The 20451-nt window shown below is 52.5% G+C and overlaps 1 protein-coding gene and 1 long non-coding RNA gene across 2 annotated transcripts in view; one reads left to right on the forward strand and one right to left on the reverse strand.

The window, feature by feature from the left end:
* LOC140700504 (uncharacterized) overlaps positions 1–11300 on the forward strand; it is a 28433-nt gene extending 17133 nt beyond the window's left edge. The window contains exons 2-4 of the long non-coding RNA XR_012078908.1: positions 2518–2611; positions 8550–8645; positions 11169–11300. This is a non-coding gene — a long non-coding RNA (uncharacterized lncRNA). The remainder of the gene's footprint in view (positions 1–2517; positions 2612–8549; positions 8646–11168) is intronic.
* PVALB (parvalbumin) lies at positions 112–15646 on the reverse strand. Its single transcript, XM_006207044.3, has 4 exons — positions 15393–15646; positions 13566–13698; positions 12163–12272; positions 112–328 (listed from the first exon to the last, which is right to left on the reverse strand). Exons 1-4 carry the CDS (start codon positions 15451–15453, stop codon positions 300–302), a joined length of 333 nt encoding a protein of 110 aa, XP_006207106.1. The 5' UTR covers positions 15454–15646; the 3' UTR covers positions 112–299.
* Between the last annotated feature and the right edge of the window lie 4805 nt (positions 15647–20451).

The raw sequence follows: 20451 nt of genomic DNA on the forward strand, positions 1-20451 counted from the left end.
TATCTCGTCTTTTCTAACTGTCTGAATCCTGCCCCACCCCTGAGCAGGTGTGCCTGGAAAGCCAGGGTGGGCGCCACACCCCAGCAGGCCTGGGTCTCTCAAACAGCAGAATCTGATGGGTACAGCCTTTATTGTTTCTCCATCATTTTCCAGAAGAATGGTGTCATTCGAGGGCCACAAGGGATGGGGGGAGTAAAAAATAACATAAACAAACTGAACAGAAAGGCAGATGGGCAGCAAGAGGGGCTGAGATCGGGTGTTCAGGGCAGAGGTGGGAGACCTGGGACAGTCAGAGCCTCTTAGCTTTCAGCCACCAGAGTAGAGAATTCTGCAAAAGAAAACGACAGAGGTGAGTCAGAGGTGGACCCTGCAGAAGGAACTGGCTAGAACCTGTTTTCTCTCAGTTCTCGAATCTGCTACAGGAAGAGCTGGAGTGATGGAGCGAATGGGTGTGGGGACGAATGCATAAATGAATCAATGAATCAATCAATCAAGTACGATGGGAAATGATGAACCTACCATGTCTTTTGCTTTACAGTGTATGTCACCCACAAATTGTTAGTAATAATGACTCTAATAATAAGAGCAATGGTAGTTTTCTGATTGTTTATCACTTGCCAGTTACTATTCTAAGCAGTTTATATACAATATCCTATTTGACTCTGACAGCAGTCCTCTAATGTGCATTTTTCATTATTCCCATTCTACAGATGAGGAAACTGAGGCTCAGAGTCCAGCAATGTCTACAAGGTCACACAGCTAGTAAGAAGCAGAGCCAGAGTTCAGACCCAGGTGTGTCTGACTTGGGACCCTGAGCTCTTTCTTAGCCACTTGTCTTAGCCTATGAGGCTCATCAGCAGGATCTAAGAAGACACAGAGTCCCAGGCCCCTGCCCTGGAATTTCTGATTTTTCTAAATCTGGGTCTAGGATAAGGGGTGAGTTATCTTATTTGGCAAAAGTTGCTTCTGGTGAGCAGCCAGCTTCAAGAACCACTGTGGGCTCCTCCGGGGAACCAAGCCAGACCCTGGAGGAGACCTGAGCATGTGACCTCTGCACCCGGCTCAGCATGGTGAGTGCGCCCAGGGCTCAGAATGAGCTGGGCTCTGTCTCACACAGCTCCTCATTTCATCCTCACAAAACACCCAGGCAACTGGGAGTTATTATCCCCATTTTAAAGAGAGGAAAACTGAGGCCCAGAGGGGAGAAGTGACTTTTCAGAGCCTCTGGATTGTAAGTGGCTGAGGATTCAAGCTCTGGGGTCCAGGCCCCTCCACGTCAGTCTGTGTGAGTCCCCAGTGGGCCTCTCCCTCCCCAGAACTGTCCATCTGCCCTTCTTCGCCTTAATATTACTGAATGCTGCCAGAGACCAGTGTTGACACCAGAGGGTGAGCAAATGTCCCTCTATTGAATCCAACTTCACCTAAATGAACAAAGGGATGGTCCCAACCAGGTGAAGGGAGACACAGGGGAGCAGATGGTCCCTGCCCCACAGGAGCTTCTGGTCAAGTCCGGGAAAAAGGTGGTATCTGGCAAGAAGTGCTCTGTGCTGCTGGCCTCCTCTCTGAATCTCAATCATGCTGGGGGCCTTCACACCTCAGGACCTTTGCACCTGCTGTTCTCTCTGCCTGATATCCTCTCCAGCCTTCCTCACAGCTGCTTGTTCGCCTGGTCTCAGCTCAACTGTTCCCCTTCAAGGGGTCTTCTCTGACTGCCCTGGCCAAAGCAGTGCCCCACCCCTGCTGTGATCCTCTTTGCTGTCACCATTTTTTGTTATATTCACATCACTCACCACTCTTGAAATACCTCTGAATATATTCTTGCATATTCACTGGCTGTCTGCCTCCTCCACTGGAGCATAAGGCCACAGCCCCCACTCTTCTGGTTCCCTCCAGCCCACCTCCTGTTTCCGCAGCTGCCACCGAGGGGGCCACAGGTGTTTGTGGAAAGGCAAGAGGGGCTCGGAGACTTTGCATTCACAGGGAGAAGTGGTGCCTTCTATTTAAGGCATCAGCAAATCCTTCAGAGGAAAGGTGGCTTCTAATACAGGCCTGTCAAAAGATGCAGGATTCCCATAGGAAAAAGGCAAATGGAGAGGTCAAGGCTCAGAGGGCAGGAAACACTGGGGCTTATTTGGGAAAGACCCAGTAGCCATGCTGGGCTGGCATCTTGTGTGAAAAGACCAGCTCAGCTGAAGAAGCCTGGGCCCCCACATCTGGCTCCTCCACTTATGGGCTGTGTGACTTCAGACACGGTGCCTAACCTCTCTGAGCCTCATTGTCCTCATCTGTAAAACGAAGGAAAGTCAGTTTGGCTCCTTGAGTAGGAGACAGTCAGCAGAGGTGCTATTACCCTCAGCCCCTGCTGGGAGCTCCTCTGCCCCCGTCTTTCATGTTCTCTTTAACGTGGAGTCCTCGTGTGCTGGTCAGAGGCGGGGACTGCTTGGCAGCCAGGTCTTCCGAGATCTTTATTTGGAATATTTATTTTATGAGAGTCTTCTCTGTTGTTTTTCTCTCCAGGAGATGAGAGAGGACAGACAGAGTTTGTCACCATCTCCAATATGCGTCCGAGATGTCATATCCCCCCAGCCTGCCGGACATTGTGGGGCCTCAGGTAAGAACGCATCGCCTCTGGATGCAGTGTCGTGATGTGGGGACAGCACAGGTGGGGATCTGGAGCTGGGGTTCCAGGCCTAGCCCGGCGCCATTTGCTGGGAAATACACCCCTCTGGACATCAGTTCCCTCATCTGCCCGTGGGGTGACGGGAGGGGCCGGTAACAATTCCTAGTGAAAGGCATATAAAAAGCTGGATGTGAAGTGGCTTCAGAAAGGCCACAAGAGGTATCTGGGGGTCCCTTGAGGTACGTTCCACCCTCCGCGGACTTGGTATGAAGCACATAGTGTAAGAACCTAGTGTAATTTCTTCATCACACGTGGTTATGTTGAATGTTAGTATTAGGGGATGCTGGGTGAGGGTATATGGAACTCTCTGGACTATTGTTAGAAGCCTTCTCTAAAGCTAAAATTATTTAAAAATAAAAATAAAAAGTGAAAAAACAAAACGTGCTATCATCATGGAAATGACCTGCCATGACCCCCGCCGGGTGGACGGACATGTACCTGGGCTCCCCACCTTTCTGGGAAGTGGATACCACCCACTCTTGTCCCCAGGTTGTCCCTGAGGATAGGAAAGGCAGGTGGCCTGGACATAGGGGCCTGGGTATTGACTCAGGGTGGGAGAGAGGGAGGGTCCTCCTGCTGGTCCCGAAAACCCCCAGAATCATGGCTTGAGCGATAACAGCCGGGGCAGGGCTGGAACCAAACACCAGACTCTAGAAATCCCTCCCATGGGCTGGGTTTTCTCAGCCACGAGCTCCTCTGATCCTACACTTACTAAGGCAGGTGCTTCTTTTGAGATGTCTTACATCATTAGTACTTTGATTAATATTGTCCATTTTTATGGAATTCAAAAACTCTTATTTACCGAATACCTACCCGGGAAGCATTTGCATTTATCAGCTCATTAAGTTCTCATGGCCCCTCCACAGGAGAGACGCGTTTGTCTGCATTTTACAGATGGGGAAACTGAGGCCCAAGAGTTAAGTTGCTTGACTAAGATCACAGGGTAGATGTGATTCCAACTTCCTTCTTCAGCCTGGAGGTTTCCGACCTCCTTTGACCTAGGTGTCAAGTGACACATGAGCCAGCTCAAACACCACCACCCACATGACCGTCATATTAGCCGTTTTTTATTTACTTCATGGCACTTAGCACTCTCGGAAATGATCTTATTTCTGCACTTACTGATTCTTGTCAGTCTCCCCGTAAATTCCAGAAGAGCAGGGAGCATCATCTTTTGTATTCACCACTCTCCTAGAGACAGAGCAGACCTGGTACCTGGCAGATGCTTGTAAACAAATGCCAGATGGGTGGGCGGATGAACGGATGAGTGGATGGGATGGCTCATGAGTCCTCCTCACGGTTCAGTGAGTACCAACTTACTGCATGCAATTCTCACAACAGCCCCTGGAGGTGAGTCGGAGGATTCCCATTCTACAGATGGGGAAGTGGAAGCCTGGCGAGGTCAAGTGTCAGGGTCAGGCAGAAAAGAAGGGCCAGGGGCAGGGTCTCAGGAACACCCGCTCCGTGGAGGTGGCGAGACCATTCCCAACAGGGTTGTCATCACAGATCGGGGGGAAGCATGAACCCTCTCCAGCTTCAACCCGCTGTTTGATCTGGCAAACTGGCCAGAGCCAGCATAGCCTGTTTTGGGGCATGGAGTTGCTCTGTCCTGGGATGAAGGAGACGTGAGTCCATCCATCAACACCAGCTGATGGAGTGACTATCAGCTGTGACTGGAGGAGAAGTTGGTCCTTACTGTTTCCTGACCTCTACACCTACCCCTCAACCCTCACCCTCGAAATTATGGGTTCTCGGCTGCTCATCAGCAAAGACCCCATTCATCACCTTCACACTGGATGGCATTTGGGGCAGTCAGCATGACGGGGACCGAGGGACACCAGTCAAGGGACTCTCTCGTGGTGAAAGTCCAGCATTTTGGAGCCTGACCATGGGAGATGTTTTGAACTGGTGGGGTTTTCAAAAGCCTCTAAAAACAGACCCCTGGGATCCACCCTGAAGCAGCCAGAGTGTCACAATGGACACATGCCCTGGCTTTTTGCAGAGATCACAGGAGTCTAATTTTGTCCTCTCAGAACCTGGAGCATAGTACTTTGTAGATCACTTCCTGGCTGGGTGGCCTTAGGTCACTACATTGTCTCTCTGAGCCTCAATTTTCTCATGGGTAAAGTGAGTATGGTAATGTCTACTTGCACCGACCGCTATTGAGAAAACCAGATAAGAAAATACAGAAAGATGCCTGGCACATAGGAGGTGGCTGATAAATGTTAGTTTCACCCCACTCGGATTCCCTCAGCACAGCTAGCACAGGTTGGAGCTTTAAAATAACAACAGCAATAACCACGAACATCCTGAAACTAAGACAGGAAGATGTAAACAGAAAGAGGACATGGGAAGCCCAAAGAGCAACTAGCTGACCTGGTGCAAGTTTCTGACACTGTCTATCCCACCTGACTTGGAGTCCTGCCTCTAGCACAGCCATCCACGGACACTAAGTCTCTGCCCCTCAGTTTCCACATCTGTAAAATGGGGACACTGAGAGAACTCCTCATAGGGCCATGGAGGGGACTGTGTGAGCTACAGCGGTGCCTGGCATACAGAGGGAGCGCAATTAAATCGTATCTGTTTTTGAGATGCCAGTGTTCCTTGGGAGAGGGATCCAGAGATGCAGAGTCCTTTCTCCTATAGGAGTGCGGGTACAGCCCTACCTTTGCCGAGAAAGCCTCACCCGAGGCCCCTGGGGCCAGCTTGCTGGTGTCTTCATCATCCAATCAGGAAGAGACTAGAGATGGAGGTGGGGGTGGGGCAGGCAGCAGGCGAAGGGTCAGAGGATGGGAGGGCTCAGTTTCAGTTTCCCTTAAGAAACTGAAATTAGCCTAATTAGGTCTGTCCCAGTCCCCAGTGCTGTGGGGATGGGACAAAATTAGAAGCTATTGACAGGTGAGAGCAGCACTCCCTGATAGCCCGAGGTGAAACTGAGATGAACTTTGAGTCAGCGCCTGGAAGGCTCTCCCTCCTCCGCTCTGTCGTGATGACCAGGAGGAAGGCACCAGCCTCGCCGGTTTATCACCTCGCCTCTAAATAGCTCCAGGGCTGAGTTTCTTATAAATTGGTATTGCAAGCAAGGATCACTTTCCCACCCCGGAGAATCAGGAGGCGGGGTCATTCGGGGTCAAGACAGACAGCCACAAGGAGCTGGTAAACAGTCTTGGGGTTGCACTGTCAGGCGATGCCCTGCACGCCATCCTGTTTCATCCTCACCAGCTCTCTTATCTCCATTTTATTTACAAGGAAACTGAGGCTGAGAGTCATTCAGCCAGGAAGATTCACCTCTAGCCAGGATATGTCTCTTTCTCTGAGGTTGGAGTTGAACGGCCCTGGGTTCTGACTCAAGCTGTAACCCCCAGAGGTAGAGGAGGGGTAAATGGAGAGGGAACATCTTCTTTCTGCCCTCACTGCTGCTCCTTTTTGCACGAGGGCAGTTATATAAGGAGTGCTGCTTGCCTTCCCTTGGCTAAATCTTATCTAGTGCAGCATAAGGTCGGAGTTATGGAGAGTCCACACGGGGATAAAAGCGAGCATCTTGCTAAGCACAGAAACCATTTATAACTCGTGTCCCAGCTCAGCCTGGTGGAAAGAGTAGTGGAATCTGGAAACCTGGGTTCTACTCGGCCAAGGTTTTGCTGTGTGACTTTGGCACATCTAACCCCAACCCCAACCCTCTTTCGATTGCCTCCAGACTGAGATTTAACAGATCATTTTGCAGCCCTCTGTATAAAATACATCTTGAGATGGATGCTTCTGAAAGAAACCCCAGCTCCAAGAAGCCCGTGCTTTCTGATCCAACTCGTGTTTTTCATCTCTTCTTCCGATCTCAAGCTCAGATTCAAAGCTGATTTTTTCTGAAGGTCGCAAGCTTGCAATTTCCCTTGAGCCTCAGTTTCCACATCTCCCAGTGGGGATCAGACTCTGCCCCCCAGATCGTATTGAGCCGGGATGAGGATGCAATAAAACAGGACAAAACACCGCGCACCTTGGGCCTCTGCCATCGGAGCTGCGGGCTGGCCCTGATGTGCTTGGAAATCAAACCCCATACGGGCTGGAGGGCTGAAATTACAGGGAGGCAGGTTAGACTCCCCTTTTATCCTTCTCACCTTCCTCCCCTCTTAGACTCAATTCCACTTCCTCTGAGGAAAGATATTGCACTACTTCCAAAGGGTTTTGAGGTGGCTTACCAGAGAAAGCAGACACCTAAAAAGAGAGGAAAGGAACCATTTCTCGGACACTCACTTAATTCTTGCAACAACCTTTTAAAGTGATTATTTTTACCCCTGCTTGGGGATGAGGAAATGGATGCCCAGCGAGAGGAGAAGGCTTGGCCATTCACACTGCTGGTAGCACGCACTCTGTAGATTGTATCTTCTACCTGACTTTAGGAGTTTCAGCCCAAGGGCTTGCTCCCTCCCTGCTGCCTTCTATGTTTAATAGGCTAATTAAGGATAAAAGAGAACAGATTTTGCCAGAAGGAAGCAGAAAAGGCAAATACCTTCAGGCACATGCCATCAACTGCAAGGGGCAGGCAATTATTATGACTGAATTTTTCAGCAACAGAAGCAAAAGCCAAGCACGAGCTCTTGAGTTGGAACAGGCTTGAAGCATAGGAAATTGGATCTGCCACTGGGATCAGGTTTCAGGGAAACTGTAACTAGGATTGCATGCGTGTGCGTGTGTATACGGGCGTGCAGCTCTCATCTACAGCCTGGCAGGGAAAAGAGAGCTATTTGGAGGTAGACTGTCAAGGTTTGAAGCAAGGCCCCAGTGCTGAATAGCTGTGAGACCCTGAGCAAGTCATGCCACTGCCCTGGGCCTCAGTTTCCTTGTCTGTGCAGTGAAGGTGTATCTTGCGATGCTGTTGTGAGGACTCAAGGAAGTGCCGCATGGATGGTACCCCCTGTTCCCATCGCCGTGCACGGTCCACGTGGGCAGGTATTAGGTGTGGAGAACCCGGGCTGGGGACACATCAGGGTGGCAAACGGTCCTACCTAGACCTCCGAGCCTCAGTTTTGGCTCTGCTGCTGAGGGACCCTGGGCATGTTACTTAACCACTCAGTTTCCTCATCTGTAAACGGGAAGAGTGATGGGACCTCCTTTCTAGGATGAATGTAGGGCAGTGGTTCTCAAAGTGTGGTCCCTGGACCATCAGCTCCACATGGGAACTTAGTAGAAATGCAAACGCTTGGGCCCCACCTGGACCTAAGGAATCAGAAACTCTCGGGATGGGGCCTGAGCATCTGTGTTGTGAAAAGCCCCCTGTGATTCTGATGCCAGGTCCTGTCTGAGACCCACCTCGGGGACGGACAAGTATTTGAGAAGGAACCTGCCACTTACTAGTCTTGCCTGTTACTTGTGCCTGGGTTTTGCCACTGCGGCTGGGTTTGGGGGCGCCTTCCGCCTCTGTCCATCTTCTTTCTCCTTGTCTGCCTCTACCTCCCCCTACCCCCCTTTACCAGCTCTGTACCAGTCTTCCAGGGGTGTCCTTTGAGAATTAATTGACCATGTCTATAAGAGTCTTTGAGCTTCCTGGAAGTAGTTGCCCAGAGATAGGTAAGCAAAGGGTTATTATTAAAACTTTGTCTTTCTACCCACTCCCTTCAATCTGCAATCCTAAAGGACCTGGTACATGTCACCCACCTTCAGAAGGGCAAACAGCTAGAGATGGAGGCAGTACCCCTGGTTCTAGAATCCCCCCCAGTGCCTGCTACAGGCAAGCCCCCAGCTCAAACAGGTCTCCATCCTTTGCCTATGGACCTCTCCCTATACACCACACTTCCTCATCACTGCATCCCCAGAGCTGGACACATATTCATTCAGTCGTTCCACAAACTTTTTTTGTGCCTCTACTATGTGCCAGGACCTGTTCTAGGTGCTGGAGTCAGAACTGAACAAAACAAAGTTCCTGCTTTTGTGGAGCTGACATCTACCCCAGTGGGAGAGAGAGAAGCAAGCAGTAAGTCACTAAATAAAATTACCTATGATGGATACTCACTAGACTTTGAATGAATGGATGAATGAATGAAGCAGGCAGCACAGGGCGTGTGCATTGGATCCAGACAGACCTGAGCCCAGCTCTTGACCTTGTCTTTCCCTAGGGATGGGAGTTTAGGCAAACCCTTGGCCTCTCGGAGCCTCAGTGTCCTCCATCTATAAAATGCAGATAGTAATACAGCCTCAAAGATAGTGACATGCTCAGCACAGCGCCTGGTGCACAGTGAGGGCTCCATGAAGTCAGATGTCATTGCCATCATTACTCCAAGTCACACAGCTGAGCCTAAGTGCCAGCCTGGTCCTCCATCTAGAGGTGTATGCACTAGGGCACCTGGGGAGTCCCAGAGCTGGAAGGCACCCCAGTGACTGGCCAGTGATCTGAGCCCTGATTTTGAAGAGCTGGTGCCTGAAGGTCAGAGGGCTTCTATGGCTTGCCCCAAATCCCACCCAGAGCTGAAGTCATCCTCCAGACAGTGGGCAGGGCTCAGACCCTTTGGACTTCAGAGCGAGTAGGCAGCAAAGCAGAGTGCCTAAGATAGAAAATTCTGGGCCCTCAAAGGGCTCTCCCCCCATCTCACTGCCTATCGGGCACCATCACACCCGTCTTTCTTGTCCTCCTCTAAAACAAAGTACTGTGTTTGGGGGGAGAAGTTGGGAGGGGGGCATCTGCATCTTCCCACCTCAAAAGCACGAGCTTGTGGGCGGTCTGTTCTCACTGCCCGCTCCATCTCTGGCCCCGACTCGTCCGTGCTGCCCTGACTCCCAGACCTTCACCAGGTCGGCCTGAGCCTGGCTACGCTGGCAGACAGACCTGGCTTTGAACTCCGTGTCACCTTGGGCACTGGAGTCACTCTTTCTGCATCTGGACCTATGTCCTCTGTCATCCCGAGGTAAAGTGAGGTGACGTTTGAGCAGAGTCCAGCGTTGGGCCTGGCACACGTTACTCACCCTGATGATCATTCTCTCTCCCCTCCCACCCTCAGCAAACCAGTATTCTTGCCCCTTTTCCAGCCTCAGTGCCTTTGCTGATTGATACCAAGGCCTTGCCTGGACCTCCCTCCACTTGCCCTCCTAGCCTGCAGCAGCCCTGCCCACGGTCCCCAGATCCCCGTAAGTGCCTGCTGTCTCCGTCTCCGCAGAGCTCGTCTGCACCTCCCGGCCTCTGCCTGATACTGCCATGTGTCTGTGTGTGTATCATAGAGCTGGAGGCATCATGCAGATAGAATAGAAATTCTATCTGCAGCCCCTCTTTACTGAGCACTTACGGTGTGCAGGGCACTGCACTCAACCCTACTGTACATTGTGTCTTGGAATCCTCACAAAACCCCAGTGTTGCCACGCCCAGTTTATAGATGAGGAAATTGGGGCTCCGAGGCACCCAGCCAGGAAGTGGCTCCTCCGGGAACTGGGCCTGATACCTCTGCCTCCCCCACTGCTACTCGGCAAATGTCTGTTGGGTCTGTTGGAAGAGTTGACTTAGCTCTTTAAGATCTGAGTTGGGCAGGGAGGGAGGGAGGCAGGGAAGCAGTCCAGGATCTGGCCTGGTTTTTCTTTATCATGAAGGTTCCTTGCAGGCAGCCAGCCATGAAGACCCTGCCTAGGGCTTCTGAGCTGCAGCATATTGCAAATAAAAATGGGAGGCCTGGATTGGGGTCATGGCAGGAACCGGGCCCAGGGGAGGAACGGTCTGATAAGTGACACAGTGAAGGTGGGGAGGGTACCACTCACTGGAATCACCTAGACCGGCCACCCGTTTCTCTCCAGCACCCTCTGCTCTGGCTCCTTTAAAACCACCTCCCTCCTTCCCAGCCACAAGATGGGCAGTAGGCATCAGGAGGCTAGGCGACTCATTGCACCTGACCTTGCTAGATTGTCTCCATCCTCATTTCTGGCATAAAACTTTAGTAGCCTGTGCCCACATTCAGAATCCTTGTACCTTTCCCAAGGCAATTTTCCGTCTAAAGTCACTTAATTTTCACAACGAGCCCAAGCAGGTCTTAGGAGAAAACTGTGCACCCCATGTGTCAGACACAGGAATGTAGGTGTGGAGAGGTGATGGAGTGAAGGTCAGACAGCCGGTGAAGGGCAGACAGCCAGCAGAGCACCAGGTCCTACACTTTAAACCCAGGCAACAGATGTTTATTCCGTGCCTGCTTTGGGTCACGTATGGGCTACGTACTGGGGATAAAAGGATGAATACAATCTTGTCCTTATTTTAAAAAATTAGTTAACAGACTGGTAGATAGCACTTCCTCTGTGCCAGACACTTCTAAACACATCATATACGAATGCATCTAATCCTCTCACAATCCTAGGAGATAAAAACTATTATCCTCAGTTCAGAGATGACAAAACTAGGGCCCAGAGTAGTCACTTGAGTTGCCCCAAATCACACAGCTAGAAAGAAGCTGGGTTGGGATTTGAACCCAGACAACATGAGCCCAGAGGCTAAGCACTTACACACAGTTTCCTTTGAAATTGGCAGGAAGGACTATCACAAGGGCACAGATGTTGGAATAATGGAAAGTTGGAAAGAGATATTCAGACCTGTTTCTACATCGCTGCTCCCCCACTTATGTCCTAGCTCTCTGAGCAGGCCAAGCACCTTCAACCTCAGTTTGCCCATCTGCAAAATGGAGATAATCCCCGAGGCTGGTGTGATGCTAAGAAAGATAATGATGCTGGGATGTGTTCCTTGAACGCTGGTTAGATCTGAAGGGAAAAGGATGTGGGATGGTGACCACCAGCCCCTCACCTTTCCTAAAAGCAAAATTTGAAAAGCAAGATCAGGTCAGATGTTCCTTTTCGTAATTCCCAGCTGATCCCTGCCTGGCTGTTTCTCCCGGCTCTCCTACAGTGCTGGAATGGTATATATTTGGGTGAAACCAAAACAGGTTTTGAGACTTGAAGTTACAAGACACGAGGACAAGATGCGGAGGAGGACAGGAGATAAGGAATTTCCATCCCTGGAATCTGAGAACATGAGAGCCAGTTGGGTCCTTGAGGGGATCAGTTTGTCTCATCTCCTCGGGTTGCAGATGGGAGACTGAGGCCCCACGCAGGAGATAGGCTGCCCAAGGTCACACAGCTGGTTTAGGCAGAGCAGGGGCCAGAACCCAGGCAAAGTTCAGGGAAAATCCAAATTCTCCTGGATTCCTTACACAGCAGGAGAAAGAAAATAAAGAAAATAATCGATTCCTTTTGAGTTGTTCAAATCCAGAAAAACTGGAGCAGTGCCAGGATAGCAGAGTAGGGGGACAAATAGCTCATCCCCTCCCACAAATCTAGAAAAAATATATCAGTTTTTCTTTGCCTGGCTTATATGATAGAGCTCTCAGACCTAATGGATTGCCTTTTTTCCTTCTAATGTTGGGGAGTGTGGGACTCCCCTTCTCCCCTTCACGTGATGGGCATAGCTATAAGCTTTAAGCATCCAAAGATCCTGAGATCCACAATGTGCCCAGGTCACAGCTACTCACCATCGGCCCCAATCTTGCCGTCCCCATCCTTGTCTCCAGCGGCCAGCAGCGTCTTGGTTTCTTTAACAGACAGGTCTCTGGCATCTGGGGAGAAGCCTTTCAGAATGAATCTGGAGGAGAAAAGGGAGAAAGCCGGGGAGGGAGTCAGGTCAAGGTCACCTTGCAGGAACACCGGCTGGATGGTGGGCTGCAGTCTGCACAGGGGAAGCAGGCAGCTGGGACAGGCAGCGAGCAGGGAGCATGCATGCAGTTGTGCTTGGCCAGGCAGCCAGGACATGGCTGTGCTTCGTGGGTGGGTGTGCAGGGAAGGACAGGCTGTCCTCAGTGAAGGGTTGCCTTCACATCAGTTAGGGCACCTGCATTTGTTTGTTTATTCAGACAACACAACAAACACAAAAGTGTCTTCTCTGTGCCAGGGCCATGCTGAAAACCAGGGGCACAGAGATGATCTTAGGAAGCCACATGAAAAAACAGGGAAGGCGTCAAGTTCTGCAAGAGAGAGCACACTGTGTGATGGATGCAATGATGGGGAAGTACAGAGCGGTGCTCAAGGATTTATCCATCCCACTGAGGGGAGGGGAACAGTCAGGGGAGGCTTCCTGGAGAAGGTGATACCTGGAGGATAGGTAGAAGTCAGCCTCTGCATGTGTGTGTGCGCGCATGCACACAAGTGCGCGTGCACATTGGGTTCCAGGTGGATAGAAGGAGAAAGTTCTAGACAAAGGGTACCCTCGTGGGATGGTTTTTGGGCAGAGACAAGTGGATGGAGAAGTCCATACTTGAAAGGCTCCTCTCCACACCCTACCCCTTCTCTTTATGACAAAATTCAAAGCAGTCTTGGCCAGAGAGTGACACAGCTGGGTCGGCAGACATGGGCCAGGTGGCCGAGAGGGTTCTGGCGGGAGGTTCTTCGCTAATGTAATTTTGCATTTTCCTGGCCATAACCTTCTCCGCTTTACTCCAGGACTGCTGAACCCCTAAAGCTGGCTCTGCCTCCCTGGCTTGCACAGAACCTGCTAGAGCCGCCCTGGTACAGAAGGGCGTGGGTTTGCAGGATGGTGGAAAGTGCACTTTAGACAAATGAAAATCAATGAAATTCTCCAGGGAGTGCTCTCTGTCTCGCCTGTGGTGTCAGGCAATGAGAAAAACTGCCTCTTGGTTTGTATTAAATTATTAAGTAGCATCATTCCATTAGCAATATTAAGTGGCTATAATTTAACCTAGTTAGTTGCACTTTGCGCTGAGAATTTTATTCTTCCGGAAGCAACGGTGGGCAGGCAGGGTTATTTTCTGTGATGGGTGCAGAGAGAAGGGCAGATTGATGGGAGCTGGGAAGCCAGAGTCCCAATACCACTCCCTCTCCCAGAGCCGCAGGCTGGGCAGCCCCCCAGCTCTCAGTTTACCCCAGCTCCTCCTCCTCGATGAAGCCACTCTTGTCTTTATCCAGGATGTGGAACACCTTTCTCACATCATCTGGGCTCTTTTTCTTCAGGCCGACCATTTGGAAGAACTTTTTGTGGTCGAAGGAGTCGACAGCTGTCAGGGGTGGAGAGGAACGGGTTAAAATGAGGACAGAGAAAGGCCCTAGGGAAGGGTGGGAGGTGGGAGAATAGGGGAGGCGGAGAGGTGGCACAGCATTTTGATTGACTCGCCTGGGCCAGGGGGTGGAGAGGCATACCTCCATGGGAGAGCTGAGGGAGCCCAGGCCAGGAGAGGGGGCTCAGCCCCAGGTCACTCAGCCAGAGGTGGCAGAGGCCACCCAGATCTCCCTGGCTCTTAAGTCAGCCCAACCCTCCACTGTACCCTTCACTAATGGTGGGGGTAGACTTTGAAGGCAAAAGGGCTTCCTGTTTCCATGAAGCCTTTTGGTGGGTGGCTCAGTGCAGGTGGGCAGGGGAATCTGAGGTGGTGTGAACATGGTGCGTGAATGTTGAGGGGAGAGGGAGGGTCGACCTTTCTCTTGGCTGTAGATTGTGTTGCCAGAAAGTCAACACAGAGAGGACAAGTTTCTCTCAAGGTCACACAGTGGGAGGAGGAGGGGGAGGTCCCAGAAGTCCTGGCTTTGCTGCAGAAATCCATTCCGGTGGAAATGGGGGCGGGTGTTGAAAGGCTCCCCAAGAATTCCCAGTTAGGTTTCTTCTCAGAGGAAGCACGTTGGGTCAAGGAGAAGTGGATGGGTTATCACAGTGCCCTGGGAGGTGGCTTCCCAAAGCTTCTTCATGCCCATTGGAGGGGGCTCCAAGCAGAAAGGAAATGGGAACCCCCCCTCCAGTTTTCTATGTCTTAAGTGCCTTTTTAAGAACACCTGGGAAAGGAAATGTTATACCGAGTAACTTATGTGTGTGTGTATGGGGAGGGGGGAGTCCTGTTGAGAGTCACTATTCCCCTCCCCTCAGCCTGGGCTGGAGTGGGGGAAAGTTGCTCTTGTCCACCTTGGACACTAGGGGAACAAAACTGGGGTGACCCCAGTGCTAATCCCCCTTCTGCCCTGCGAGGTGACCTTGGGTAAGTTTCTGGCCCTTTTCCTGCCTCAGTTTCCCCATATGGGTAATGAGGAGGAGGAGGAAGGTAGGCAGCTAAGGGCTCAAGTCCAGGGCAGCTCAGAGAGGTGAGACTGCTGGCTCCCCTCCCTCTGGAAGTTGCAAGCGCTTCCCCGAGGATGCTCCGCGCAGAACAGAGCGCCAGCTGCGGGAAGGTCACCTCGCTCGCTTGCAAGTCCGTTGCTGGGGTGGGCTCTGAGCTCCAGAAAGGGGGCTTGGACTTAAGGGGAGCCAGCAACGAGCAGCTGGGCGAGAAGAGTCCCGCGCAGAACGGGGATCTCGGAGAGGGGTCGCTTGGAGAGAAGCGTGCGCACCCATGGTCCCCTCCAAGTACCTTAAAAAGGAAGTTCCGAGCGCCCACAAGGACCCAGAGGTCCCGCTTTCGACCTGGGTCTTCGCCCTTGGTCCGGGACCTGAGTCCACGCAGCGCGGCCACCCTGCCTTTGGCGCCCTCAAGTTTCGGTTGTCCAGCAGGGCTCCCGGCCTCCCCGCCCGCTCCCTGCGCCAAGTCTCGCGCCGGCAGAGTTTGGAAATGCGGTGGACCACCCCCCGCCACGCTCCGCCAGCGCCCCGCGGGATGCGTGGGCAGAGGAGCGCTAGGGAAGACTTGCCCGCCGTGGGACCCGTGGGATGCAGGGGCCAGGGTGGTGGATGAGGGGAGAGGGATGCGGAGGGGAGCGCGCTGCTCACCGGTAAAGGCCCCCACTGCCTTCTTGATGTCCTCAGCGGTGAGCAATTCTGTCATCGACATCCTGCAACTGTTTGAGCGGGCAGAGCAAGTGCGAAAAGATTAAAAAGTGCTTTTCTCATCATTTCTGCTCATATGACCAGCGCTGCAGTGCTGCGCGCCGGGCGCACGCCAGCCGGCCTGGCGCGGAGCCAGGGGGCGCGGGGCTCGGCGCGCAGCCAGAGCCGCTCAGTCCAGCCGTGCCGCCGAGCCGCGCGGGCCGGGCCGGGCCGAGCCGGCGGATAGGCGCGCTGTCCCGCTGCAGCTCCCGCCCCCCACCCCGCCTCGCCCTGCCGGGGGTCCCTGGGATTGCGGTCCGGGCCCCGGGGGTTGGGGCGGCGTCTGAAATTTACGGGGCGCCCGCGCCACCAGCCAGGTCTGCAGGGTTCTCCTGCCGTCAAGGGCACACAGGAGGCGCCAGCCTGGTGCAGCCAGCGCAGGGCGTCTCATCCGCGCACCTCCGAGAATGTCCTGCCGCTTTGGGGAGGATACTGGACTGGCAGGGACCAGGGCTACACCCTCGTGGGCCTCTTGGCCCACCTCCTATTCTCTCTCCACTCCTACCTCAGCCTCCGCTCTTTCTGTCGTGCATGCAAATTTATGCTGAAAATCCGAACGCTGAGGTCTGGAAACCTGACCCATGGGACGCTGGGAGGGGTAACACTGATAAGCCGGCGCTGCCACGGCCCTCTGCGGGTGCCCATTCTACATCCGTCCAGGGACGCACATACTGAAACTGAAATTTTTTTCTTAGTCTGACTTTTCTAAGAACCCTCTGGGATCCCCATTTACTGCTTGCTTTCCTGGGCTCCTGAGCCAAGGAGTACAGTGCAGTCCAGACTCCCCACCCCTATATAAACCATTTGGGGGAGGGGAGGGTGGGAGAGGCTACTCGGAATCTCTATGCCCCCTCTGCCAACTTGAAGACCAGAAGGCCCATGTTGGGGCAGAGGGTGCCATCTTCAGCCCACACTGTCGAGACAACGGAAGCAAGTTTTATGGCCTGGACATCATCTGTGGGAAATGTGACACTTCCTAATCTTTATGCAGGCGGAGACCAGGTGCATTCTTTCCCACCGTGTCCTAAGGATTCAGGCTAAACGCGGCTGCCTCCAGAGTGTGCACAGCCCTAGACAGGGAATCAGGAGGCCTGGGTTCTAGATCTGGGGCTATAGTAAGTCCCTCAGTGACCTTGGGTTGTGACCTTCCCCGTCTCTGGGCTTCAGTCTCCCTCCACTGTGTTGATGGTATGGATGGATGGTCCCTGGGGGAGGATCTTGAGACTCCAACTTAAGGTGTGGGCAGGTGGGCAGGGGCTGAGATAGTGGCCCTTGATGGGAGTGCTGGGAAGAGCTGCCAGGCTGCCCATTAGCTCAAGTTCCCTCGCACTCACTGTCAACACTGTCTCCCTCAACTCAGCCCTGGACGGCTGCCCTTCCTGGAAACCTTAGGATGATGCTGGCTTTGGCTGGCCCCTTCCCTGTGAGTCAGCTCCTTCAGGTGACAGCCCGCCAGCTGGCTTCCAAGGCGCAGAAGCTGCGGCTCCCAACCTGATCTCTCTCGCTTGGGACCCCTCAGCTGCCCCTGCCGCCTCTGCCTCCAGCTGGGCTGTAAACTTGGAGATGCTGGGTTTCTAAGCTATCATTTCAACGCCGGGGCTCAGGGCACTCCAGGGGCCTAGGAAGAGAATCTGCCTCCTCCCCAGCTGAAGGACCCTTGTGCTATCCTGGTAGGGAAACAGGCCGGAGGGAGTCAGTGAATGGTCTAAAAACACACAGCGAGGCAGTGGCCGAGAGGGGCCTGCTCCCAGGTCTGCTAATTTCAAGTTCACCGACCTGCTTCGTGGAGCTCCTCCAGTTCTCAGGACGCAACCCTATCAAGTCCCTATCTGAGCCACCAGCTGGCTCCTGGAGAGTCTCCAAACACTGACCCCTGTGGCGGAGGCTGGAATCTCAACAGAGACCCATCCTTCTCCCTTCTTCCTCCTTCCCTCCCTGCTGCAGAAGCCTCCCATCAACTTGACACCCTCTCTGGGCTGAAGTCCACCCAGCCAGCACACCTGATGATGTCATCAGATCAGCCCATCAGCCCTCAACCCCTTCCTCCTGCCTTTTCTGCCCAGGCGTGGGCTTCCTCACCTGAGTCCACAGATGCCTGGCTCTACCCCTGTCGTTCTACAGGTGGGATTAGCCTCAGGACCTCCTAATCGGGAATTAAGATGGAGACCCCAGGAATCTCACTCTTAGCCCTGGACTCCATCGCTGTCTACCTCTCAGTATCTACCACCCCAGCATGTGTCACTGAGGGGAGGGGACATGTGGCTGTCCCTTCCAGCTGGCCTCCTTCCCCGCTGTGGGCTGCCATCCTCCTCCAACCTCGGTAGCTGCCACTCACCTTAGGTGGGGGTGGAGGGCTGGAACCCGCACTGTAGGCTGGGCGGGTGGGAGGTCCTGTCAGGAAATGAGCCTGGCGGTGGGATGGCCACCTATATAGGCTTCTGCTCTGGCTATTTTGGGAGGTGGCGCTTCCCCCGGCCCCCGGCCCCCTCCCCTTCCGGTGTCAGGTCCTCCCCACCCCTGGTGCTGAGTGTCTGTATCACATTCACCCTCCCTGGGCCCATCGAGCCAGGCCTATTAATAACCCTTGGCCCCTACCTCCCTTCAGCACCCAAAAATTGAGGCTCAGGCAGGGCTCGCCTCTTCCATGAAGCCTTCTGTGATCACTTTAGATGGCAGTAACGTTTCCATCCTCCAAAATCCTACAAGGAAAGGAAGAGGAAAATGAGCAGAGGAGTGGATCAGGAATTGCCTTCCATGCACCTGGCTGGGCTAGGTTCCTATCCATCCACCATCTTCTCACTACAACCTTGCAGTGCAGGCCTGGTCCCTCTTGCATGGGTGAGGAAACAGCACAGGGATGGTAGGGTTCCCCAATTTACTACTTAAAGCTATGGACCTGGAGCCGGGAGAGGACTAGCACTCTCATAAGATGATCGAGTGCCTGCCAGAAAGACATGCTTTCTGTGTTCTCTGACAAATTCCTTCTTCTCTTTGCATCTCAGTCTTCCCATCAGTAAAATGAGCTCACTCTGGGGCAAACTTGGCTCTACAGATGGGATGGGGTGCTGTGAACCCTCTGAAATTATACGCAAAAAGATGCAAAGGCCCGCAGCTTTCAGGAGATTTGTAAAGGAATCTCTGGTGTTGTCTGTCTTGGGCTGGAGATGACCATCCAAAGGGTGTGTTTTGAAAAACATGAGTGGATGAAGGAATTTAACACATATTTACTGAGTATCTAGTATGAACACCATGAAAGTTTCCTCTTCTCGTCCCCAACCTTAAAAAGAATCTCCAGGGCGCTGACACAGTCAACAGTGCATTTCAGTTCTTGATGGTGACGTTAGGAGGCTCAGCCTCCATGCAGAGGCTGATAGAGAGGGAAGCTGCACTGGTCCATTGACTGTCGGCTCCACAGATGGGAAGAGCAGAGGGTGGACTGGAAGGGGAAGCTGGTGCTGGAGCCCGATGTGGAGTGCCAGGGGTCTGGACTAGGATGATGGTAGTGGCATCAGGGAGGAGAATATGGATAGGGTAGCATCTCTGAGGAGACTCTCCCAGGCTTGGGGACTGTGATGGGCTAGCTGGACAAAGCCAGGTTGACTCTAAATTTTCAAGCTGGGGTTCACTGGAGAATGGCGGTAGTGCTTCTGAAGGTGGCGAGTGTGGGGAGAAAGTGGTGCCAAGCTGGAGACATGATACGCTGCAGTTGAGAGTCCTAGGATGCTAGGGCTGGGAGAACCTCCATAGTGATTTGTCACAACCTGCTCACGCTATAGATGAGGAAACCGAGGCCAAGGTGACAGACCCAGATGACATCAAGAGTAGTGGATGAGCCAGGACCTTGCACTGGGGTTTGGGATGCCTGGAGGAGGTTCTGGTGGAGATGCCCAGGAGCTCTGAGCTCTGGAGAGATGTTGGGCTGGGCACAGAGCTTTGGTGGTCATCAGGGAGGTCAAGGAGTTGAAGTCACAGGCATGGCTGAGCTCAGAGGGGTGGGAATGCGGCAGTCTTGAGAACCAGCCCTCGAGGAGGATTCCTGGCTAGGGCCTGGGAAAATAATCGCACATGTTTGCTGAGTACTATGCCGGGTACCATGTACACTGCATCATGCTTTCATCTTCGTATCCCCCTTATAAGGTAGGAATTGCCTTCAGGATTTCACTAATGAGGGAACAAGGCTCAGAGAGGTTAGGTAACTTGACTAAGGTCACTGAGCAGAGGTAGGACTTAAACCCAGGTCTCTCTGACCCCAAAGCCTTTGCTCTTTTCTATCTACTATTTGCTTTTTGATAAGATGAACAGAAGATACATGTTGGGGTGGTGCCCACCATGAGTGAATTCTTCCTCTCTGTCCCCATGTCTTCTTCAGGTACCTGTAATTAAGCAAATCTAGATAGGCTGCACCGTGTTGTAAGCGTGCATTAATTGAAGACCTACTGTGTACTTTATGCTTTATACTTCATTTTGCTCTCATTGTAACCATCAGAGATTTGAAGAAATAGAAGCTCAGAGAGGCTTAGTGACTAGCCCAAGGTCACATGGCTAGTACGTGAGATGGCTAGGATTTAAACTCAAGTCTTCCCAATCCTGAAGCATTTCCCCCACCCCACCCCACAACACTTGATGTAGGGTAGGGATGTCCTACAGCCTGAATAGAATATCTTGAAACATCTAGGGTTTTTTGTTTGTTTGTTTGTTTGGTTTGGTTTTTTTCGCTCGGAATTTGTGCTAATTCAAACAGCCATCACTTCATTAATTTGATTTTACAAGGGCCTTGATGCCAGAGAATGGGTTTATCAGGCAGGCCTTTTTTGGCCATAAGTTACATAAAGCCAGGCTGGATTTATTCTGTAACTGTGCATGGTGATGGATGTGAAATAGATTTATTGTGGTGACCATTTCACAGTATGTACAAATATTGAATCACCCTATGTTGTACACCTGAAACTAATATAATGTATAT

This window comes from Vicugna pacos, chromosome 12, assembly GCF_048564905.1.
Source record: "Vicugna pacos chromosome 12, VicPac4, whole genome shotgun sequence".
In the NCBI taxonomy this organism is placed as follows: domain Eukaryota; kingdom Metazoa; phylum Chordata; class Mammalia; order Artiodactyla; family Camelidae; genus Vicugna; species Vicugna pacos.

Coding starts and splice junctions, on each gene's coding strand:
- PVALB (XM_006207044.3), bottom strand. CDS start 15,453: ATGTCGATGACAGAATTGCTCACCGCTGAGGACATCAAGAAGGCAGTG. Junction 13,699..15,392: donor GGCAGTGGGGGCCTTTACCG/GTGAGCAGCGCG, acceptor CACCCCTGACAG/CTGTCGACTCCTTCGACCAC. Junction 12,273..13,565: donor ATCGAGGAGGAGGAGCTGGG/GTAAACTGAGAG, acceptor TTTCTCCTCCAG/ATTCATTCTGAAAGGCTTCT.